Source organism: Scomber japonicus, chromosome 19 (assembly GCF_027409825.1).
Source record: "Scomber japonicus isolate fScoJap1 chromosome 19, fScoJap1.pri, whole genome shotgun sequence".
In the NCBI taxonomy this organism is placed as follows: Eukaryota; Metazoa; Chordata; class Actinopteri; order Scombriformes; family Scombridae; genus Scomber; species Scomber japonicus.
The window spans coordinates 18,304,126-18,327,827 of NC_070596.1; the positions used below are offsets into that span (position 1 = coordinate 18,304,126).

The 23,702-nt window shown below is 39.7% G+C and overlaps 1 protein-coding gene across 1 annotated transcript in view; it reads left to right on the forward strand.

Annotated features, from left to right (window-relative positions):
• Positions 1 to 23,702, forward strand: part of pappaa (pregnancy-associated plasma protein A, pappalysin 1a) — an 87,473-nt gene that overhangs the window by 41,350 nt on the left and 22,421 nt on the right. Inside the window, exons 11-14 of the mRNA XM_053340026.1 lie at positions 13,384 to 13,494; positions 14,012 to 14,147; positions 14,276 to 14,489; positions 17,979 to 18,153. Of these exons, the coding sequence (XP_053196001.1) occupies positions 13,384 to 13,494; positions 14,012 to 14,147; positions 14,276 to 14,489; positions 17,979 to 18,153 (636 nt within the window). The remainder of the gene's footprint in view (positions 1 to 13,383; positions 13,495 to 14,011; positions 14,148 to 14,275; positions 14,490 to 17,978; positions 18,154 to 23,702) is intronic.

A 23,702-nucleotide genomic window follows, 5' to 3' on the forward strand; every position in this document is an offset into this window, starting at 1 on the left:
AAAAACAATGTTACACGACCTCAAATAACTGAGTTGAGATTTTGGTTCAGGCTCCTAAGCAATTGTGCTTGCATGCATGTGGCCATGGCAATTGTCCTAGAGGCTCATGCCACAGATGAAGCATGTGAGGATTGGCTCTGGAGATGAATACCAGGCAGTAAACTTGTATGTGTTCATGGATCCAGTTTAAATGTGGCCACTTTAGAAAAAAAACATATAAAACAGCAGAGCATGGCTGATCAGTAGGAAAACAAAGATGCTGAAGATGTTACCTATTTTCAAAGCTTTCAGTGATGTCTAGCCATCTGGTATTTTAATCGGCCATAGAGTGCCCAATGAATAGTCATTCCTCAGGCATCTGGATTGCATTCCCCATCTAGTGTACTTCATTCTAGTTTCCTCAGTTTGTAGGGGATTGTGTAAATAATGGGTTTGATTTTCCATGGTGACTTTGAGAAGTTGATCTTTGTTGAGATTTTGATTTTGATTTTTCTGAGTAATGTAGTCACACTGTGCCTTTGCTGATGCAGACCCACATGTTGCCCATGACAAGGAGTTAGAGAGCTGCTGGGGTACTAAATTGCATGGCAACTTTGAGATGAGTGTCAGTAATATGAACACGTTGAGGGTTGAGAAAAGGGGAATGAAAGCTTATTTCCTGTGTTCAGTAGAGACAACACTTTTACTTAACATTTGAACAGGAAAATTATTCTGAACTCACCTCATAAGTTGCCTTCTGTTGTGGTTGAACATAGTTGATGTCCTTGAAATATGCCTTCTGTAATAAGTAAGATCAGTAACTACTGAGACTAAATCTCGTCTGCATGCCACCAGGGAAATGTATAATGATATTGACCGGTTTACGAGAGACAACTGATTTCTTGAGTTAGTTTAAGATAATTAATTGTTCTATGCAGACATAATAGCTTGTGGGAATTCAGCGTACTAACTTTTTGAAGGATGTATATTGCACTTTTAGAATTTTGTAATATTGCTGGAAATTTCCAGTGTCACTGGATAGTTTATGATGACACCAAGTTATAAATGCAGACCATGTTACGACATAGCAAGCTTCTCAAGAAACAACTGTTGAGAGCGTTGAGTGACCATGCATAAATGAGCTTAAGGGTGACCCTGCCAGGAGCTAAGCTGCTGTTGGAATGGCTCTTAGGTTTAATACTGTAGCATTCACAATGTGGTTACAACACACTCAATTTCTCTTTGTCATTCATCCTACCCAATGCCTATATACTAAAGTTACTATAAGTGAAGGAACAATTACCACATACTACAGAAGTACAAGGAGATTTTTCTGCTTGACAGGATCAGTAATAGAGATACAGGGGGGCACCCGTCATTTCTTGTTGGGGACTTGGCACATCGAGTAACCCTTTGATCTCAGCTAACCACATTCCCGAGACAATGTCATTACCACGGCACAAAGCCAAAATGACAGTAGAGTTCTCTGTTGGAGTTAGTGTCTGGTTAACCACTAGCATCCATCCCACAAAATGTACCATTATTGTCCTTCTAGCATTTTTTTGGTTGCTGGTGTGTATGTGGTTGTGTGTGAGAGAGAAAAAGACAGAGATGAATTGATAGAGAGTGGCAAAAGAAAGAGGTTATGAGTGCAAAAATGGATGACAAATTTAAAACAGCACTAGGTCAAAACCTAATATATGGCTGGATCATGTATGAAATATTTCACACAAATTAACACATTTTCTGGTGTTTCCACTAAAAAAAAGCATTTGTCTTTTTATATTAGGAATATACGTGATAAGCATGTAATGCCAGTTGATTTAATTATAGATCCGTGCTCATTGTGGGAGACAGGAACACTTTACTTCTTTATAAAATGTTGGTATGAATAAAGAATACTGTCACAGTCAAATAGATAAAAGAGAAAAAATAGTTTGCCTATGAAAGCTGAGGAGGTTGATATGAAGTTTACCAACAGCATGAGGGCACTTTAATAGAAAATGAACACCGCCTATTTTTAAAAAGATGGTTTGGGGTAATATTCCACAGGCAATCTGGTTATTTCAGTTTAAATTGAATAAAGAAAGTCCAAAACATAAATGCCTTGCTCTTGTTAGATACAAAGACATGATCTCCTTTTTTAGGTTGTGTGGCTTATTTTTCCAAATGAAGTTAAAGATAAAGACAGTCTAAACAAGAGGTTCAATGTTTGGTGACATCAAGGGAGGAAAAGACATGAGGCTCTTGCTTTTGTATAACAGGCTGCTCAAGCGGCCCATGTAGCAACCAGCCTCGGCTACTGATAGCCAGTACTCCTCTGCCCCTGGATGATGATGGACCTTGACTGGCTGGTCATCAGAGGAGTTGGGCTGCTTGCAGGCCAGCAGCTTTTCAAAAAACATTGGTGCTATTTGGTTAAACTGTCCACATATTAAGAATGTAAATGACTACTTTCTCGCCTGAAAAAATATTAAAACTAAGTGACATATTAACAGTCCTACCGAGAAATTTACAACAGCTTTACAACAGCTGGCATCACCATCGCCTCCATTTGGTGCAAAATGTATTCAGGGATACTTGGCTGGCGCCTTCAGCCGACCAATGGTGTAATTTCATTACTCAGCTACTCACCAGTCAGTCACGGACAATTGGAGTTATGGGGCTGGCTCCGCTGTTGCAGTCTAGCCAACCAAAAACAACATTAAGTGTCTTGGTAAGGTGTGGGGCCAGTGCAGCATCTTCAGTGCTCCTTGGCATAGCTTCTACAAGTCTCTTGAACTCTACAGGATGGATGAGCACCATGTTATGAAGCACTTGAAAAACTGGTTTTAGAAATTAACCAACAGCACATTGTCCTGCCTTACTAATATCATTTAATCATGTTTCCATGTTCATGACTCACAGCTCTTAGGTAGAGTTGGGCTAAAAATTCCCTGATACAGGATAATGCTAAAGTGTAAAGTGTAGGAGGAGCGGACAGTACATCATTTCCTTCTGATCTGGTAAACAAGTCCTGTATTGGCTTTGTGTATCAGTTCCGTCTGATGTTTAGTAGACAACAGTGTTGATACTGTGTATGTGTGTGTGTGTGTGTGTGTGTGTGTGTGTGTGTGCGTGTCTCAGAGAGGGAATGAGAGGGGCAGCAGTGATAGGAATCTTTGCGGATGCAAGAAAGGAACAACAGCTCATGTGTATGCACGGAATCTCAAATGCTATGTACTTGTGTGTGTGTACACAGGATATATACTGAAATATATGGTAAAAACAGACAGGGATACCGAAATATATCCACGTATCCATTATATTACATGATGAATGATAAGCTCAATATGCAGAATTTATGTACAAGAGCTGAGCTTTTTTTTCTTAACTTCTAAATCTTCATGCACCAGAGCAAAGCCAAGAAGAAGGATGGATGAATGCTCCCACATTTGAACCACTGCTGATGGAGGGCGCTGCATAAGAATATTAACATGGGAATAAATGGTGCATAGAACCATAAATATATATTGCTCTTTTTGTAAACTATATTCCAAAGCTTACTGTCTACCTTAGATCTACCTAGATTTTTTAGATTACAAAACATTATTTTTTGAATGAATGTGAACCTACTCACTTGTAGAGGTATGTGTTGAAGTAGACAGCTTTTACAATGGCAATGCAGCAATATTGTCTATGGCTTAGAAGTTACAAAAAGCTAAGTAAAAGAAAAGATAAAGACGGAAATGGCATAGACAATAATGTACAGAGTCAAAACACACTGACAAATGACATATGGGGTTAGTGGTTGTAATTGAAGGTAAAACAATCTAGAAATTAGTTTGACTGACAGTCTTACTGCATTTACAAGAAAATACATCATTGAATAAAAATTGTTGTGAAAGTGGAAAATGGTTCAAAACCGCTCTCGTTGGCCATTCCCACATTAAAATGTCGTCATATGAACAGTTTGATCCAATCAAAACACCATATGGACACCAGAGAATGTATGAAGTTAATAAAGTTGAGACCCATTAATGATCACAAAAAATGCCTGATTGCCAATGTAACATTCTAGCCAGGTTTAAAAGTTGTGTTGTTTTCCTTTTTTTTAACCTTTTGCCTCAGATCCATGACAAAATGTTGTAGAAAACCTGTAATAAGGGGTTACCTGTTAGTGACAGCGAGGCGGCTTCAGATTATTTATAAGATTCTCCCTTTCCTGATCTAGCACACACACAAGTACATAGTCAGACAGACACACACACACTCTCTCTCACACACACACACACGCGCCGACTCCATGCAGGATTATAGGGCAGGTCCATAGGGGACTGAAATGTACTACTGCTGTCTTTGTGGAGCAGAACATAATGTTCCCCCACTACCACACCATGGAATATGGTGAGCCAGCTCAACTTGCTCTAGGGGGATTGGATTGAAGAACTGGCCCTAGCAACTAACCTGTGTGTGTGTATGAGTGTGAGTGCCCATGTGCACACTGCTTGCCTTCATGTACATGTGTGTAGTTGAGTTTGTGTTAGCAGGGAGTGCGCATGTGCATTCAAACTTACAGATCAAACAGCAAGCCAGGTGATGTCTCCAGAGAGGGCTGCTGCCCAGGCAATCTCTGACGCAACCCCTGGGCACCCCTGGAGAACACTCACCTTAATTATACATAAGCAACAGAAGGGATAACATTTTAGTCCTCTCACGCTGCAAGAAATTGCCCGGTATATGAAGTTCACCCATCTTGAGATGTAAAACAAACATATGGGATTTGGGTTAAACAACCCGTACTATATTCATCCGTAGGTAAGTAATGCTTCAGAGGAAAAGCAAAAGAAGAGGAAAGGCACTGTAAAATAACCAATTCTGATTTGTAAATACAAGGAATCAATAACTGGCCGAGTTTCATCCTATAATATATATATATCTCAAAAATGTAGGTGGCATGTGTATATTAAGTGACGGATACATGTATAAAGGCTCCTACAGTGCACATTTCCACACATTTCCACACATATTCCTGTATATATATGTGCAAGCAAACAACACAGGCAAACTTGCACATACCGCCGCACCAGCTGTGACACACACACACACACACACACACACACACAGACAGACACACACACACATACATGCACACACACACACACACACACATGCCCACAAAAACAAAAGCTCATACAGTAGCTGAGCTGTTGCTTTCAGTACAGGAAGGCCAGCTTCTCTGGCACTGTGTCTCTCTCACCAACATTCCCTCAAACCGCACAGCCCTCGTCAGGCACAGTGCCAGTGACATAAGCGTGTGGTAACATTAAAAAGAAACCTCTGGGATGGCGTTCCTTTTTCCCTTTTACTTTTCCCGTTTCAATTATTATTGTGGTTCTGCCATGTGGAAACCTCATTGTGGCTGGTGTATTTTTTCATGGCACTGATGACCCCCCATAACATTTTCAGGCTGTTAATATGCAGGGTTTTGGCCCTGTTTTATTGAGCATAGGGGGCCACTGACTGAGGGACATTTATATTCTCCGCAGACCCATCTGTTTTCAACTTGCTGGCATTGTACACTCACCAATCCCTATACATTAGTTTGTGGTCTGTGTTCCCTGCCACCCAGTCACTACTCATGTATGCCCTGATGAGATGGGGATAGGTAAACTGCATAATTGCACTCACTTACTAACTTTTACTGCCCCGTTCTCAGTAGGCCATGGAAGTCGCCGATCATTAGCCCCGGACCAATGAGACGGTGAGTTTCAGTGGGTATGGGTGGGGCCGGGTGACAGGACATTACCTCACACACCAGGCGCTCACCAGCATTCCAGTAAACCATGGGATGGTGCTTGGAAACTCATACTAGTTTCTCTCTGTTGCTCTTTCTCCCTTTCCCTCCACAAATGCCTCACAGATGCTCACTCCTGCTTCCCAAGCTCAGGCTTCAAATTCATATATATGGTTTTAAGAAAGAGAGATGGGGGCAATACAAAGAAGAAAAAGACATACCCTTTGGAAATAAACATGTTTAGGAGGGGCTGTGACACATAGGAAATTGTTTTCTTAATGTGTCCAAAATTTCCATAAATCCAGAAAAAAAGGTTACTGTCTGACCTCACCTACACCTTGCAACAATTTTTTAGCAGGTATTTGTGACTTCTGGTGTACCAGTGTTTACACTGAGTCATATTAAGTGACTGGATTTATGGATCAAAATGGATCAACAGTTTAGTCGCTGTAATTTTTTTAAATGTTTACTGCCAATGTGAATGAATGAAGGCAAAAACCGTGCACAGGATATTGAAATTTCCTGATGGAGTGATTGGGTGGCAGTCTGGACAACAAAAACACTCAAAAGTCAATGCACTGATAATAATCATAAAATCAGTGAATTTTACTCTTATGCATTCTGCCACATGGTACACAGTATGTGAGACATGATGGCGTCCTGATGTCTGTGTGTAGATGGGATACACAATATATGACTGAAGCACCATACTTCTATAATGTCTACTTCTTTTAGCTTTTTGCTGAATGGTAATGCCTTGTGTTAAATGGGACATCATGTGATTTTTATACTGTTATGATGTCGGATCTATGTGAAATATGGTCAAGATTAACCAGATTGAAAACTCTAGTATACTGTGAAATACAGAAAGATTTATCTAGCGGTGATGGGCTTAATCAGCATTGTGTGAACTTGTTTGGCAAGGACTTAAATGTCATGGACATTTATTTATACATACAAGTTCCACAACTAGGTTTAAGAGTGAGTTCATATTTATAACTCAGGTGATATTTGAATATGTTGGCATAGAAATATTTGCTAGTTGATGTATCACATGAACTAGCTTAATTATTGACCTTGTTATGTTTGGACTGGCATTGTATCAATTTGAAAAATGGCCAATCTCTCTCTCTGTTTATTTCTTATTTATGTTGTGCTGTATTCAGTGTAGTGTACAGTAAAGAGACCTCTATACTGAGTGTCACAGAACTGAGTCAAGCTCAGGTATTCCTCAGTCTCCTGGGCCATAGTGTTTGGAGGATACAGGGAGGACCTTTGAAGGGCCTCCTAAATGTCTTAGGGCCTCAAGAGTCTTTGAAGGACATATGGCCAATGTTTATGTGTGTTTGCGCCAATGGGGTTTATTTATTAGAATCCAAGATTTAGGAAACCTAGAGGATTCAACATCAATGTCAGCACCAAGATGGGTGTAAAATGTGTATATTTGCTTGAGTCTGTGTAGGTGTTTTTACATGGATATGCATTATGTGGTCTAGAGATGTGGTCTAACTTCACACTGGCACCAAATCTCTATCGCAAGGGGAAAGGCTGTGGTTGAGTTACATTGTGCTGTTAGAGCAATTACTATTGTCACTACTCTGTCTTTACCAGCAGCACCACTCTCTATTTCCCTACACTTTATATTTTGCTTCTTGCCCTTAATGAACATGTTACTGTACAGACATATTGTCACAGTAATGAGTCTGAAGAATTGCACTCTGTCTTTCTCCTCACCTCCATCTCCTTTGGTTTCCCCTTGGTTCAAGACACTTAGCTCTCCTTTTATCTGAAGCTGTGATTTAGAAACATTAGTTTGTGTCTAGAGACCAGGGTTAGCTGTTGTCTGCCACTCTGACTAACCAGCTGGTACAAATTAAGTCTGTGTGTGTATGTTTTTGAGTTAGGAGTTGAACTCATCTTCCGTGTTGCTGATAGTTTTCTAAGGGAGGCAAATTGACATCTCAACATTTTTATTTATGTACTTGCAAAAAGACACTGTAAAGTCCTTGTTGTGAAATAGAACAAGAGACATGTGTTTTGTGTAAATTAGAGGTAGAGGTTATCAGCACTAATGATTTTCATTTTGTTGTTTTACAAAATGGGTATCCCCTTTGTTTCTTTTCAGATTTGTAAAACAAGTGCTGCTTTAAGGCAAATCCAAGTATTACACATTATCAGCAATATACCATTAGGTTGTCCTCTCACTTTTAACAGTTTTAATCATCCACTTTTTACTTCACAAACAACAGATTTACCATCTCCTCCCCGTATTTCTTCCAGCTGCGAGATTGTATAATCTTTGGACTGTCTTTTGTTAACTGATCCTGCTGTGATATTGTAGTTTTAATCAAGCACTCCATTTAAAGGTCTGCTGGCAGGTGGTATGTTTTATAGCCATAACAGATTGAAGTAGAGTAAACAAAAACATGTCTTAGCTCAGATGCATATGTGCTGTTTCTTTACTTTGTTTCCATCATATGAACAGCATGGTGGCCCTGAATACCATATTCTACAAAGATTCAGTAAATAATGTATCTGTCCAATTACTTTGTTCTGCAAATGTTAGGCTTAAAAAAGGCCAAGGGCATTGTAGAGACAGGTTGACTTGTATTTGTCAATAACATGTATATTCTGTATTCAAGAATAAGTTTATGCAGCGATAATACTGGGATGTTATGCTGCTGCCACAGATGCTAAATTGTTTAAAGTAGCCTTTGTGTATTAATAATTGTAGCCATATGTTGTGAACTTGCAAATTCTGCGTAAAATGATCAGGTTTTGGTACTTAACCCGTGATAAAGTGAGTGCTATAAATGTTTCTGGGCTCCCATCCCTCTCTCCTCAGTGCATTAATCAATGCACGTGCCTTTTACTATCCTTTGGGACTTACTTTTGAGGCTGCATTTACCCCAGTCCTTAAATAACACCTGATCATAGTACAAATGAGCCACAGGAATTTTTATCCGTGATCTCCAGCGGTCTGAATTTGTCCCAGTCTAAAGAACTGACAGGATGCATGCAATGTTTTTACACATTTCATAGCAGCACAAAAGCATTGAGGTGAAACTTTATCTCATAATATTTTACACATAGAAAATACATAATGATTTTCTGTCATCCAATAGAGATTTCATGGTTTTAGTGTAATATTAGGTTTCTGTGAAAAGTAGTCTTATTGCCAGTGTAAAATCCAGGTAACTGAGCATTAAAGCATTTAGTTTTTATGCATCATTGTGAGCTCATTTACAGCAACTTATTTAGTTATATTTTTCAAGAACAGCAGCAACCATAGCAAAGAAAAAAAAAGAATTATGTTAAATTAAATTAAATTAAAATCAATTAAATCTCAAAAGATAAACCATAGCACTCAAGAGAAAAACACTGGTACTTTTATAGAAAGAGGGACTGGAATGTTCTTACGTATGCAAAAGCATTGAAGCATTCAAGAGCAGTATTTTTGAAATTATAATAAAAAGAAACGTTTGCTAGGTTTTACGCTTTTTACAAAATAATGTTTGGGAATGTAGATTTGAGCCTTAAGTTAATGTTGGCTACTGAAATAGCAGTGTGTCAGAGAGGTCAAATGCATAGCCAAAGAGACAAATCTGGGTGCCAACTTTACTGTTGAGGCAGTTTTATTTGCAGCCTTATTTCAATGTCCTAATCAGTAAGAGCTGTTTAAAGATGTTGTTGAGAGGGTGCAGAATAAAAATGGAAGGCAGCAGCACTTTGGTGCAGACTGTAGCACTGTTAAATCACAGCAAGAAGGTCTTGGATTTGAATCCAGACCTGGCCAGCTGGGAAGTTTGCATGTTCTCTCTGGGCCTGTGTGGGTTTCCTCCAGGTACTCTGATTTCCTCCTGCAGTCCACATGGACTCATAACCTTTCCAGGGTGTACCCCGCCTCTCACCTAATGGATAGGCTCCAGCCTATGACCCTGCAAAGGAGGTGTTAATGATGGATGGATGAATGGATAAAATCTGAAAGCATGGAACTAAGCTAGAGAGGTGCAAAAGTGTATTACCATCACCACCCTCTGCTCCTCTTTTAATGACTGAATCAAATCAATGGCAAATCTATTTAGAGTACTCTGACTCGTGCCATTGAATGGGGAGGAGGATGTAGAAAGTGTAACGAGCCATATGAGACTTGTGAATTGCCTCCCACCAGTGTGATGGTTTACGGTGGGGGGATGTTTGCTTGAGGGAAGGGGTTTTTGGCATGCCAAGCAGTGTTTGTCTGTCTCAAACAGTAAGTTGTTAAAAAAAAAAACACACACACCCGGAAAGATGAGAGGAGGAGGAGGGGTGTGGAGGAAGGTGTAGCTAGTATTGTATTTACATCAATAAGTCATCAGTTTGCAAATGGCAAGGGTTTTGTCACCCTGCTCTGTCAGAAAACCGTTAGCAATGGAACCCAACTCCTCTTGACTTAAATTCTTCACCACCAGACATATAGTCAATTTAAATCACTTTGGGCCAGATGCAAGAACCACTCGTTGATTGTTACTGTCTAATTTTCTCATGTCTTTTTGGAGCTGACATAGATAAGCAAGATATGATGATCAATTAATGAACACATAACACTTCCACACGGATATCAAGACCAAACAACACTGTATGATACAATACAGCCAAGCACGATACAGTAGCTATACTATGCGGAGTGATGTAGTCTACTGTATTTTAGTTTATCAGCACAAATACACAGAGAGGTACAGCTGTTGATCTGTTACCCCCATCTCCAACTTCTTCTGCCAGCTTGTCCTGCATTGTCATCCCGGGTGTTAGCAGGCCTGTGCTGACAGCAGACCAGCAGCAAGTGTAACATCAGTGGTTGTCACCAACATAACATTTGTGGTAGAAGACGCCACTGACCTTGAGCCAGGGGGAGCTAAGCTCTTGAGTAATGGGTGTGAACTACAGGGGATGTAGGCAATGAGCAAGTGTATACTATGTCCCGTTCATTAAATTGCACAGCATGGGTCATTCTTCCTCATTCTTTGTCTTTCTCAGGACCTTTCATTCCACTACTAACACTAAATAATAATATGTGTTTCTGTTGATCTATTTCTGAGAGCAGGACCTCAGTCTGAGGGATGGTAAAGTTCTTCTTCTTAGTCTGCGTCATTTTCATGAATGGAGCTTCTCTACAACCTGCCAGATGTCTGACCTTATATGGTATTTTGGGGGCGTCATTCATGTTATTTTACTATTCTTGGGACGCGCGTTCATTTAGAACAGGTGGGATTCATCATGTTTACGAATGTCATTTACGACCATTTCCTGGTGATACGAGTGTTTAGTGAATCCGACGTGGCACACTCGTAAATTCCACCTCACGAAAAAAGTACGACAGATTTAAGAAGGATAATACGAACATATTCTTGCATCTGGAGCATTGTTTAGTTAAGTCACACAGTCATGGAGAGTAACTCAGAGTATGGTTTTCTTGAGGATGTCTTGCACTTTCCATGGAAAAATAACTCTCAGGTTAAAAAAAGTTGCTGTATTTATTACATCAACTTTTCTGATAACATTAACGTTTTCTGATAACTGCATGCTAATATGGAAATCTAACTGCAGTTGTGTCCACAAAACCTCAAAACAAAATGGAGATGCACATGACTGTGCTCAAAAAGTGTCATGGTGATGGATCTCAGGTGTTTGTCACCTGCATTTCTCATTTCTGCTGCTTCAGCTCTAAGCAGAAAGGTCACGTCAACAGATCCAGGGGACAGATATATGGACAGATAGCTGGTCTGGCCAGTTTTCCACAGTGGCAGGATCTTACAGTAGCCTCTCTAGCAAAACTCTCATGTTACTGGTGTCTCATTTCACTAGCTCAGGGCAGCGAGCGAAACTCGCCGTCCTTGGGTAGCTGCCCTCCCTCCCCTTTGTCTTTGTTTATTTTCAGTAGTCTTTTACCATTGTACCCATCTATCACCTCCTTTTTCTTTGTCTGTGCCACCTTTCTTTTATTCTAAACTGTTCACATCATTCCTGTTTTCTCCACATCCCTTCTTGCTTTAGTTCTCACCCTACCTTGCCGAACATGGCCTGCCCTCCTAACATAGCTAATAAGGTGATGATGTGTGGGGCACAAATCCTAGAGTTGGTCCTTTGATCTTCTATATGTCAGCAAAGCCTCAATAATGAGGTGACTGTGGTATCACAGAATTTATGATGACTGAGTAAAGTAGTTAAAGCTCCGTCAGTCCCCCAATGCTGTTTCTAATTGGATGAAAAAGCAATAAAGTGAGAGGTCTTGCAGCCAGTCCCCATATTTCAGCTGTTTTGGTTTGAATATTCTATGTGCATACAGGTGGCTTGCCGTAGCAGTTAGCAAAATGAAAACGACAAAAATTCAGAAAACAAACAGCAAAGACTTATTTGCATTTTTTATTTGCACCCTCTTTCTTGACATTGATTCGTAATCAGTTTGAAGAATAAAGATACCTTTTCTTTAGTTGACGCTGAAAAATGGTTCATGACTGGATCATTCTGGTTTTGCACAATTAGCTGTAACTTTTGTAGTGCAGCCAGAGCTTGTTTTGTCTTTGTTTTGCAATTTTAATGATGGGAATGTTTTTGTTGTTTCAAAATGTAAATACTCTTTATTTTCCTGTGGTGGGATAGACCTCTGGTCACATTAAGTGTACTTTCATATGCAATCCTCTGGGACTTTGAAATTGAAAATATTATGTTGAGTCTTATTGTATTACAGAACCGATTTTACACAAACCAAACTCTAGACATATCCAATTACATGAGATTAGCATTTATGACACAAGAAAACTTAGATCACCTGCCAAATAATGGCTACTACTCAAAATTGGTCAATGTGTTGCATATGTGTGACACAGGTGACTTATTCAGGTGCTACACAGAAACATGAAAACTCTCTGAGGGTGTCTAGTGGGCAGGTGTGGCATGACAGGGTTTAAAAAGGCTGCTCAAGGTGAGTACACAAAGACACACAGATAAGTACTAGAGAGAGAGAGAGGGGGGAGAGAGAGAGAGAGAGAGAGAGAGAGAGAGATATGGGGCATGTGACACATGACATAAACACTACCACACAGAATGCACGTCAGCTGCACATCTGCCCAAACAGCAAACAGCTGACAGTTGTGGAAATACAGCACATAAAGGGGTCACAGGTTTGTCAAAAGGCCAAGACTGTTACCAAACTGCTATTACAACTTCATTTTAGCACGTAATCTCCTGAATTTACCACTCTGCACCTTTTTCCAACTTTACGGTCTGGTGTATTGTGATGAGAAACAAGTTGGGAGAAGGATCAAGCTTTTTAGAGATGATATCTGACAACAACTAATAGGAACAACAATTCTCAAAGTGTAATTGCTTGCTGACCAGAATTACCCTGTTTGCTATTTCAGAAAAGTAAAACAAGAAACAAATTAAATTGAGATGCCATATCACAGATCACAGGCATTCCAACTGTTGCTGAGCATACCCCCTAAATTTATTTTCACTACTTCTTTACTTGCAGTATATTACTAAACACAATCTTTGTACTTACATTATTTAAAAAATGATAAACATGTTTTGAGATGGGATGTATTTCAGAAGTATATTGATCTTCTCTCCCTCATATGTTTCCCCAGACATGTCAGTCCAAGGTGTTTGATCTATCAGATGGAGTGTCCCAGTATGCCTGGTTCCCTTGCCGTGAGGCCCGTGAGTCATCCTGGGGATATCCAAACTATTGGCTCAAAGTAAGACCTATATCTATCAAATGTCAGGTGACATCTCAGACATCTTTTGAGAAAGCTAATGCAATTTGAATTGAAAAATGACCTTTATCATTTACTTTATGTATAAATGTATGGTTCTTGGTTCTCGTACAAATACAAAGATCAGCTTCATATCCTGAAGGTGTAGGCATAACAAGCTTGAGACCTATGTTTTTTCCTTGCTTTTGGTCTGAACACAAGACTGTCTTCTGAAAATTATAAGATGTCACTAAGATTTAGACTATTATTGATGCTCTTGTGAAGGCTTTATATTGGTGTGTGCTACTGTTTCACAACTCTACTTTGAGTTTTGTGTTCCCTCAGTCTACCTTCTGGACTGAGGCCACCCTCAGTACAGTGCTGATGATTTAGAATAGTACATCATGACATCCTTATGGTGGTTTAGAGAGTGCAACACTCATAAACTTAATGAACACAAGCCATTGCAGAAGAAATATGCACTATATATTATACATGTATTTTCTATTCTTTCATTTAGGCCCACTTTTCTCATCCCATGGTGGCAGCAGCAGTGATTATACACCTGGCTGCTGATGGAACGGGCTACATTGACCAGACTCAGTGTAACATCACTGTTCAGCTGGTTGATACCAAGGAAGGCATCCATAGTCTTGGTGAGTTAAAGTATACACTGTACTTCCAAACTGAAAACCACTTCATTCACCTTTGGGGTCAGATTGCTAATTATGATTCAATGGAAAGCTGGACCCTTAATCTCTTCTCCTCCAATAACCTTCCACAGGTGATTGGCACCTGAGCTGCCGCACCAACCCTTTGGTGATCCCAGTGAGCCATGATCTGTCAGTGGCCTTCTACCACACCAAGGCTATCCTGGTCATGTTTGCCTCTCGCCTTGTGGCCATCTCTGGCGTAGGCCTGCGCTCCTTCCAGTCCTTCGACCCCATAACAATAAGTGGTTGCCAGAGCAATGAGATCTACAACCCCACAGGCCAGAGGTGAGGCCAACACTGGTGCACATGAGGCCTACACATGTTACACACAAAAGACATGCAGATGAAGTCATAACATTATCTACACATGCATGTAGCCAGACAGAGACAGAAATACAGATACAGCTTACACAATTTCTTGCCTCAAAGGTGCAGGGAATTTGATTTAGAATCATGTTCCATGTTCCATCTCCAAGTCCCTATATAGGAATGCATGTACTATATCTACTGTGCTGCAAACCATCTAAAGCTACATACACTATCAAATAAGTGTTAAAAACCACCATAGGTTATTCTTACCCTTGTTACCGGAGTCCCTATGTAACATGGATAATTGCAACATGGAGAAAAAGAATCCAATATAAAGAAAATAATGTGCATAGTATGTTATATTAAGTAACTGTTACATTTAATAAGTTAGAGGTAGGTAGAATATAGTTTCAGACAAGATGTGAAACAGTTGGAGTGGATCAGAGAGGACGTCAAGCAACTTCCAGGTGCCGCCAAGAACTAGTAGAACCTCAACCACAAAATGTCTTCTCTACCACAGAGACCTGGAAAGTTAACAGACTACACGTACACACAACATGTAACTCAAGGACACCATTCACACAAAGGAAGAGGATATATTAGATGCTAAAAGCTGCGTTTATGTGTGTGTGTATTTGTGCCAACGAGAGGGAGAGGCATGCGTTAATTAATGATGCCAACAAGCTGCCCAAAAGCAACAGTCATAACAGTAAAATGTTATAGGTAACAAATAGAGTATCACTGGAAATTTACAATAAAGTTGAAAAAAAAAAAAAACTTCAACAAAGGAGCCACTGCGTTGCCTCCAGCCCTACATGTTGTTTACCACCTCAGTTTGTTTTGTATTAAGTTCGGCTGAAGTGCACGCTGTATACAAATTTTGTTTTCTTTGTAAAATCCTGCCAACATGGACATGCCTCTTCTGTGAAAGCTTTTGCATTGCTCCACACTGAGGCTGCCAGTTGCTGTTTTCTCAGTTCGAACTAGTTTAATAAATAAATGACATGTCGATACAACATCAAAGGTAATGGCCAGTGTAGAGAAGTATTCCGTATTTGGACATTTTTGTGTGTGTGTGTGATGAAACGATTTGCAACAGCTGAAAACTGAGAATCTGAACCAGGAAATAAAAAAGATCAAAGTAAAAAAGCCATTAACAGTTTTTGATAACTCTTCAATGTTCTTTTTGTAAAGACTACCAATTCAAGTGAGGTCAATTTAGCTAAAGAATTCTCAGTTTTGAGTTTTCTTATACCTCTCATTTTAACATCTAACCAGAAGATGTCAAGCCACTCCTCACAAACATAGCTAAATCAGGCTGCACACACGCAAACGCAGTCACAATTTACAATTTCCACACCACCGTCATGCATGAGACAATTCATGCTGATGATGCTCCCACAACCCTTTCAACACCAAATGCACTAATAAACATACCCGTACACAAAGAATGGATGGTTGGGGGTCTGTGTGGAGAGATAGAGCTGTTTATGGCTTTTGTTGTGTGCCAGTGAGACTTCCAAGAGCACCTAAATAGATTAAAACTGCTGTGTATCTGCATCAGCCAGGAAATTATTTGTTACCGCACACACATACGCACACACACACAAACACACAAACACACACACACACACACACACACATACACACACAGACTAGTTGCTCTTTCCCAGAGTTCTTGCTGACTTTCCTTTCTTTTATATTCCTTCTACTTCATCTAATTTCCAAACACTTGAATGTGCAAACTCTTTATCTTTAGAAATGTTTACCCTCTACAAGTTGATTATTAACCACTTATTATTTACCAGTCTGTGCTTACAACATTGTACGTTGTCCATACCTTGCTTTCCAAGCTTCTTGTCTCATATTGTAATTCTCCGCCTTTCTCTCATTCCCATTTCCTTTGCCTTGCTTTTCCACATTTCCCCTCCTCCTTCTTTTTTATCATATCTGTTATCCCACACTGTGTTCTCATCCTTTACTTTCACGTCATCTCGTTCTGTTTGCCATCTCCCTCTTAATTCTCCCCTTTCTGTGCCTCCTGCTGCCGCTTTCCCTCTCTCATTCTCCTGGGCTGAGCAGCACATTTCCCGTAATACTTATGCCTCCACAAAACACCACATCCCCTTTTCCCTGAGTTGTTAACAACAGCAGCTATTAACATTACTCCGTTTTATGTTCCATGCTTGTCTGCAAGCGCATGCACATGTATGTTTTCCTTTTTTTCCCTCAGTCTTTCGCTTGAGTTTTGATTCACTTCAGTGTTTTTTTATTATATTTTATACTTATGGTCTCTTCCTACATAGAGTATTGTTGGAGTAATGTTTGTTAGTGTATGAGGGATATCCATGCAAGTTTATGTTCTGTCCTCTCTATTGTCTTTCTCTTTTTTGTGTGCTGTATTGTACTGTCCTTCTCATTCACAAGGGAGGAGGATAGTTTTCCAGGTAGTTAATTGTAATTTATGTCAGAAATTCCAGAGTGACTAGCAGAAAACCACAAAGACATTTTGTTCCAAGCCCAAATGTCCACAGAGAAGGCTTTCCTAGTTTGTCCTCAAAAAGCCTAGATGTAAGGAACTGCTACTCTCTGTTTTCTATATGCATGGAGTACGGGTCCCTGCATATAGAAGTTGAACAGGTTCCTCTCACCTACTCAGTTTAACATCTTTTTAACATGAGTTTTTATTGTATTTAAAAGACAATTTTTTTTAAATGGAGCCTTTTACTGTCTTTAATTTGTTTTTTCTGAGTAAGGAAAAACATAGGAATAAGAAAAAATGTGTTTGCAATAGAAGCAGTAAAACGGAAATGTATAAATAGAAAAAAGCAAAATAGATGTTCCATTCTTGCAGGAGCAACTTGAACAATGTTTCTCCAGACCTGTATTTTCTTACATCCTCTCCGTTTTTGCCCCCATACCTTCCACCACCCCCACGCCCCCACCCCATCCCACCCCTCTTTCTCTGTTGACTTCATAAGGGAACCCTATACTGTAGAATGTGGACTGTTGTAAAAAGGTGCCTTGGGCATCCAAGCATTCCAAGAGCATTAAATGCCTTCTCCATCAGGCTACCAACGCAGAGCTGTGGCCAAACACTGCTATTGTAGCCTGCACATAATATATCCTGTCGCTCTTAATTCACAAACTACACTCTGCTGTGTGTGTGCACACACAGACACCCCTTTCATGTGCACAGCAAATATGGCAATCTTTTCTCCATGTGGTTTATTGATTTGATATGTTAAGCAGTCATTGATGGATGGATGTGGTTGACTAAATGTGTAGCTTTTCTGTTTGTGAGCAAATGTGTGACTGCTTCCGTGTTGGAGTGTCTGCAGTGTTATTTATACACTAAATTTATGTTGGTTGTAATTTTGAATGTGTTGTTTAGTTTCTTTTTCTCTGTTTGTCTCTCTCTCTCAATTTCTTTTACCACCCCCACATGCACACACTCCCTCATAGTTGTGTACATTATTCGTGCGAAGCCATTGACTGCCAGGAACCCTTAATCCGCAATGCAGAGCTCAAGTGCAGTGGCCCTGGCCGCCACTTCTTCAATGGAGACCGCTGCACCATCTCCTGCAATTCTGGATATGTCCTGCAGATCCACCAGGATGATGACATCATCAAGAGCCAGGTACACACAAACACACTGCTGCACACATGTTTAAACACACACATGCAATTAGAGAACTCAGTGCACAAAGAGGCACATCAATGCATAAATGTACACATGCAAACACTTAAGTGCAAAAGCATCTCAACAGCATATGGGGACGTGTGTGCAAACATGAATTTGTAAATGCATACATGAACATGCAACGATGCAAAGTCCACCACACATATGGCCATAAGAGAGGAGCACAAACACAGTTTCTCTCTCCTCTCCATCTCGGCAATTATTTTGTCACCTGCAAAAACTAGGCTTGGCAAGGCAAGCCTCTAGGGAGCATGACATCATGGACATCCAGGTAGATGAGTGCTGCACTGAGGAGTGGAGACGCCCCAGTCTCCTCCTCTTGCTGGCTAGCTACACATACACATACACCCATATGCAAACACACATCCACACACACATGCACATGCACGTGCACACACCTCACATATTCTGTAGCACAGACATAATGGTGTTTAGTCTCTTGCTGAGCATGCTGCACCATCACCTCAAACAGTCACTTTGTATCGCTACTCCGCTGGGACGATGACATCATTGCATAGTGTCTGCTCCCTCTCCCTCCCTTGCTCTATCCCTGCTCATTTCGCACACATTGAAGTCACTGTTAAAGGGCAGCGATTTGCTACCGCTCTCACACAGCAGCACACAGTCAATGCTTGCATGAATTGTAGGCACCAACACACATACAGTAAAGTACAGACAATCACAATCTCAATCAGGACACAGATGCAGGCAAATGCAGTACACACACAGATGCGTGCACACCACAAGTAAATAAACAAACAGGGTAGTTGACACCACATCATAAACATTTTGGACTGGGTCCAAGCTGCTGTAAAGGCCCTATAAACGCTTTATCCTTCTCCATGGCTCTGTAAAGCAGTCTGCAAGACAATCTGTTGATGCTTCCTCAGAGAGATGGGAGGTTCAGAGAACAAGGTAAATTTTGTCTTTATGCGTATTTGAGTCCTGGAAAAATATGCCTGTTTGTGTGTAAGGGTGTGTGTGCCTGTAACAGATGCAAATTGAAGAAAAGAAAAAGAGCTTTACAGAATTAAAAAGAGGGAATATGAAGACTTTTTTTGTATTTGGTCAGTGTTAACAATTTGTTCTTCCTCCCATCTTTCACATGGCTATTGCTGGGATGTGTAACTTGTCATACAATAACTGAAGGGTTTCTAGAATTGCAAAACCATTCATCTGTCCCTCTGTCTTTCCCTTAATGCCTGTATTTACACATACTCACACAGGAATGAGCACAGGTGAGTGTGAGTGTGTGTGTGCGTGTGTGTGACTGTGTGTGTGTGTGTATGCATGGAAGCACATTTACATCCAAATACATACATGCAGTATTTACAAACGCTATCAGAATAGTCCACCATTGAGTCTGCACAGAGTTATAATTGCATTAGATTTTGATTGACAGTGCACTATGTGGCTATTCATCAATGCCAATTCATTTAGTGATAAATTATGCTTTTCAGAAAGGGAGAGGCAGGAAAAGTACAGAGAAAGTGGAGTGAAGGGGGGACAGCAGAGAATAGAAAAAGAAGAAGGGCTGCTGAATGGCAGGTTTTGGGCCGTGAAGGTTTCTCACAAATTATGACTGACAGTTCAAGGGTATTTAGAGGACCTGTTATTTATGAACAACTCATCCTCATCGCATCCATTTACTTTACTAAAAGTGATCTGGTCCGTTTTGTTGGTCTAATATAAAATGAGCATTTTTCTGTTTATTTTGATGAATAATGCCCTGCAGAATTACATTTATATCTTACATTTATTTTGAAATGCTACAATTAAAATGTTGAATCTCTACTTTTTGGAACAATATGTTTTTTTGATATTTCATTGGTGGAATGATTAAAATGATGGATCATGTCATTCAAAATTCATAAATTGGCAAATACATACATACAGTACATATTCTCTCTGTATGAGTGACATAAATTGATCCACCAAACTCTTCTCCCTAGTTCCGAAATCACTTCAAACTCAGCCACGTACATGTCAATAAGTACAAGTAAAGTAAATTGCTTGCGTCATTGATAAAAAAAGCTGAGGCTGCAAACTAGATGTGCAGACTGAATGTTGTTTATAATTACCATAACAGAATCCAATCCGTTCAGGACAAATCTGGACAGAAAAAGGAATAATAGCACAAATACAGATTTGAAAGAAACACAGAGAACATTTATTCTAGATCAAACGACTAAAAAAATTTATTGGAACGTGTCAACATGCCAGCAATAAATCGATCAGGCCAGATTCACAGGGTACATCTGCTCTCATCTCCCCCTCAAATGGGCTGATAGATGAAAAATGTGCATAAAAAGTGAAGGGACTTTTGAAGTTCAACAACGATAGCGAAACAACAAATGTATAACAGAGTAAAAAAGAAAAATTGTCAGATTCTCCTTTACCCTGCAGTGTGCCTCTTTACATATACATTTCCTTCTTTTTTCCGCCAGTGCTTGAAAAGGCACACATCTCCGCACTAAGGTTGAAAAGTGCAGGGTGAAGCACAATCTTGTCTCCTTTCATTAGTCAATTACATTCTTGTTTCAGTGATGTCAAAGTGGTTCTGGGAACACCACCTTCTTAGATAATGCTATCTTCGGAACAAATCTGTTTCCCTCACTTGTTTGATTTGTATATGTGTGATTTATTGCTGTCTGTCTTCCATAACTTTCTCTTTCTTTGAAGTGGTTAGGGAACACTGAGTTCTGGCACTGAAAAAGTCAGTTCTATTTGACATAGGCATTTCCTCTAACAGGCCTTGTAGGCTTGACTACTGTCCATCATAAACCAGTTCACTGAAACTTGCATATTATAACAAGCCCATCAAACCACCACTCTCTGCTTTCTATATGATTGCCTTATCCCAATTCGATATCAGTAGATGGCCTTCGAATCTTCAGGTTTCGTCAAAGTGAATGAACCTCATTCTGAAAGCTACTTATGCCCAGGAACTATGCATGTACTGCACTTGATCTCACTGGCTGTTAGACACATACATTAAGAAATATCCTGGTATTGTCATAATTTTAGCCATTATCTCCAATATAATTATACGAGCTATTAAGAGAAATATTGACTTTTTTTTCAGTCCACATCTGAAAATACCCTTAAAGACCTCACCCATGGCTCACATCCTTTGTGTCCAAGCAAGGAAATGAGGTAGTGAACACTATGTCCTCTGCTCCAAATGTAAATCAGCAATCAAACAAGTGCAGGAAGTCCATACGGTTCCACCACTGATAGCACTGACCATCATTTTCCCTTCTATCGATATAATCTGTGTTTTGCATTCACTGTAAGGCAGATACAGTATAGTGATGGTTTAGGCACCTGGCCTTTGACTTTACTTGGTTAACTGTGGCAGCTTCCAACGGTCCTATGGTTAAAGTGTATGTGCATTGTGCCCCCTTACAAATATGTGTGGGATTGTCGTTTTCTTGCTTTGTTACTGTTTAAAATAAATCTGACTATGTTTAAATGTGTTTTTTTACCCTCCCATCAATTGCACAGAGGGGTCTTAGAAAGGCATCTTGTTTCTACATGTCTGAGTTCTATTCTTTCATGATCATGCCACATCAGGACTACACAGGGCTTTTCCCTTATAAGTCTTATAGGCTTATAACAACCTAAACTTGTGTGAACGAAGGTGATGTAATTGTTGTTATTAAAGCACAGGCCTAGCCCTTAAAGATGATTACCGTGCTGCTCCTCAAGTAGCTGACTTTATGGATGCTGAGCTTGTATGTGAAAGTTGTATGTGATGTAAGTGATTAGTGAGGTTCTGAAAGAGCATGTGAATCCAAATTTTAGTGTGTTGCTCTGCAGGAAAGAAAGGTCAATCATATAGAACACATCAGAGTAGTCCAGAGCTCATGAAGTAGTAAAGAGTTTCTCTCGGAAAAACATCATTTTCATTAAAGCAAAATCGTATTCTTCCACTCAAAAGAAAAGCTATCCAATAATGGTTTGTTACACAAGTTGGTTTGAAATCCACATGGTCCAGGCTGATGTGATTATCATTTAAAAAAAGACACTCTCCCAGAATTTTATGTACTTAGAAGCATGACTACTTCTAAGTACTGTTAGATTCTCTGTAACACCCAGCTGCATGTTACTACTTTGAACTCATTCTTCTCCAGAATCGTTTGTGTAACTCTGTAACTGAGTCGTTTTTCTTTCAGAAAATGTGCATATTCCAAGCAAATAAAACCCCCCTCTCCTTCTAGGTAAAGCAGATTTCTGTTCTCCAAAACAGTTTCTTAAAGGCTTTTCCATGAGGACTTGACAATAATAAATCATACTTCATTCCACTGAGCAATACTATAATAACTTTACGTATCAATGTACAACTGTGTGCTTTTACTATACATTTTGCATGTGCTTATCTGTTTGTGTGCTATCCAAGGTAATTCAAAGCCTTGGTTTCAGGAAGAGGCTGTCATTCTGTCGGTTCATTTGTCTGTTAGTCTGCCTGGCTTGAATTAGGCAGAGTAGCCAAAGGTTGTTAAAATCGCTACTGGAAGACAAATAGTCAGCTGTAAATTTTTTAAAGGAAGGAAAATTCCCACACATTTACACACATACACACAGGCGCACAACCTTATACGGTATATACTTAAAGACTTGCGGATACATGTGTGATTAAATGCAAAAACAGCTCATGGCAGATGTACTTAAGTGTAAATGTGTTTGTGTGTGTTTGTGTGCATCTGCGTTTGTTCACTTGACCACAGTTTTACACACACATGTTTTAGGATGGGCAAAACTTGTAACTTAACACACTCATACACAATTTCACAAACTTACTTAACATTCCATTTGCGTGCACACATATTTACAGTCAACACATTAACACTAAATAGATCCTTCCACATTTCTTCCATGCAGACTTAGTTCACAACTTCCCCTCATTACTGACTCATTCAACTCTACACCAAGATATTTTTCAGCAGGCACTCACATGCGATGCATATGTTACTTTGTTGGATATCCAAATATGAAAGAAGCTTATTTATTTTGAGGGAACCTGATACTGTTATGCAGTATCATATAATGGGATCAAGATGAAAGATAGAACTACATGGGAAGAGAGAGAGGGGGGTATGAAGCAACAGATACGTAATGCTAACTGAGTCCAGCTTGTGTGGCCTTAAAGTTTGGCCAATCTTTAAAAAGATGTGTGTAATTAAAGTGAGGAAAAAGGGGGGATAAGATGTAATTCATGGTAAAAACACAGGTTTCCCTTTTTTGCTCTGAGGAGGAAAAGTCAAAATGATTGAGCTCTCACAGCTTTGTTGTGAGATTTCTTGGCACTGCAATTGATTTAAGCATTCCTGTTGTGTTACATGGTGCAATTTAATGGAAGAGGATGAAAACAGTTGAGGTTTGGATGATGCAGTGGTTCCCCATTTTGGTCTCATCTCTGCAAATATCGTACCACAAGCCAAATAATTTACAGGAATCAGAGCTATTTGTAATAGAAAATAGAC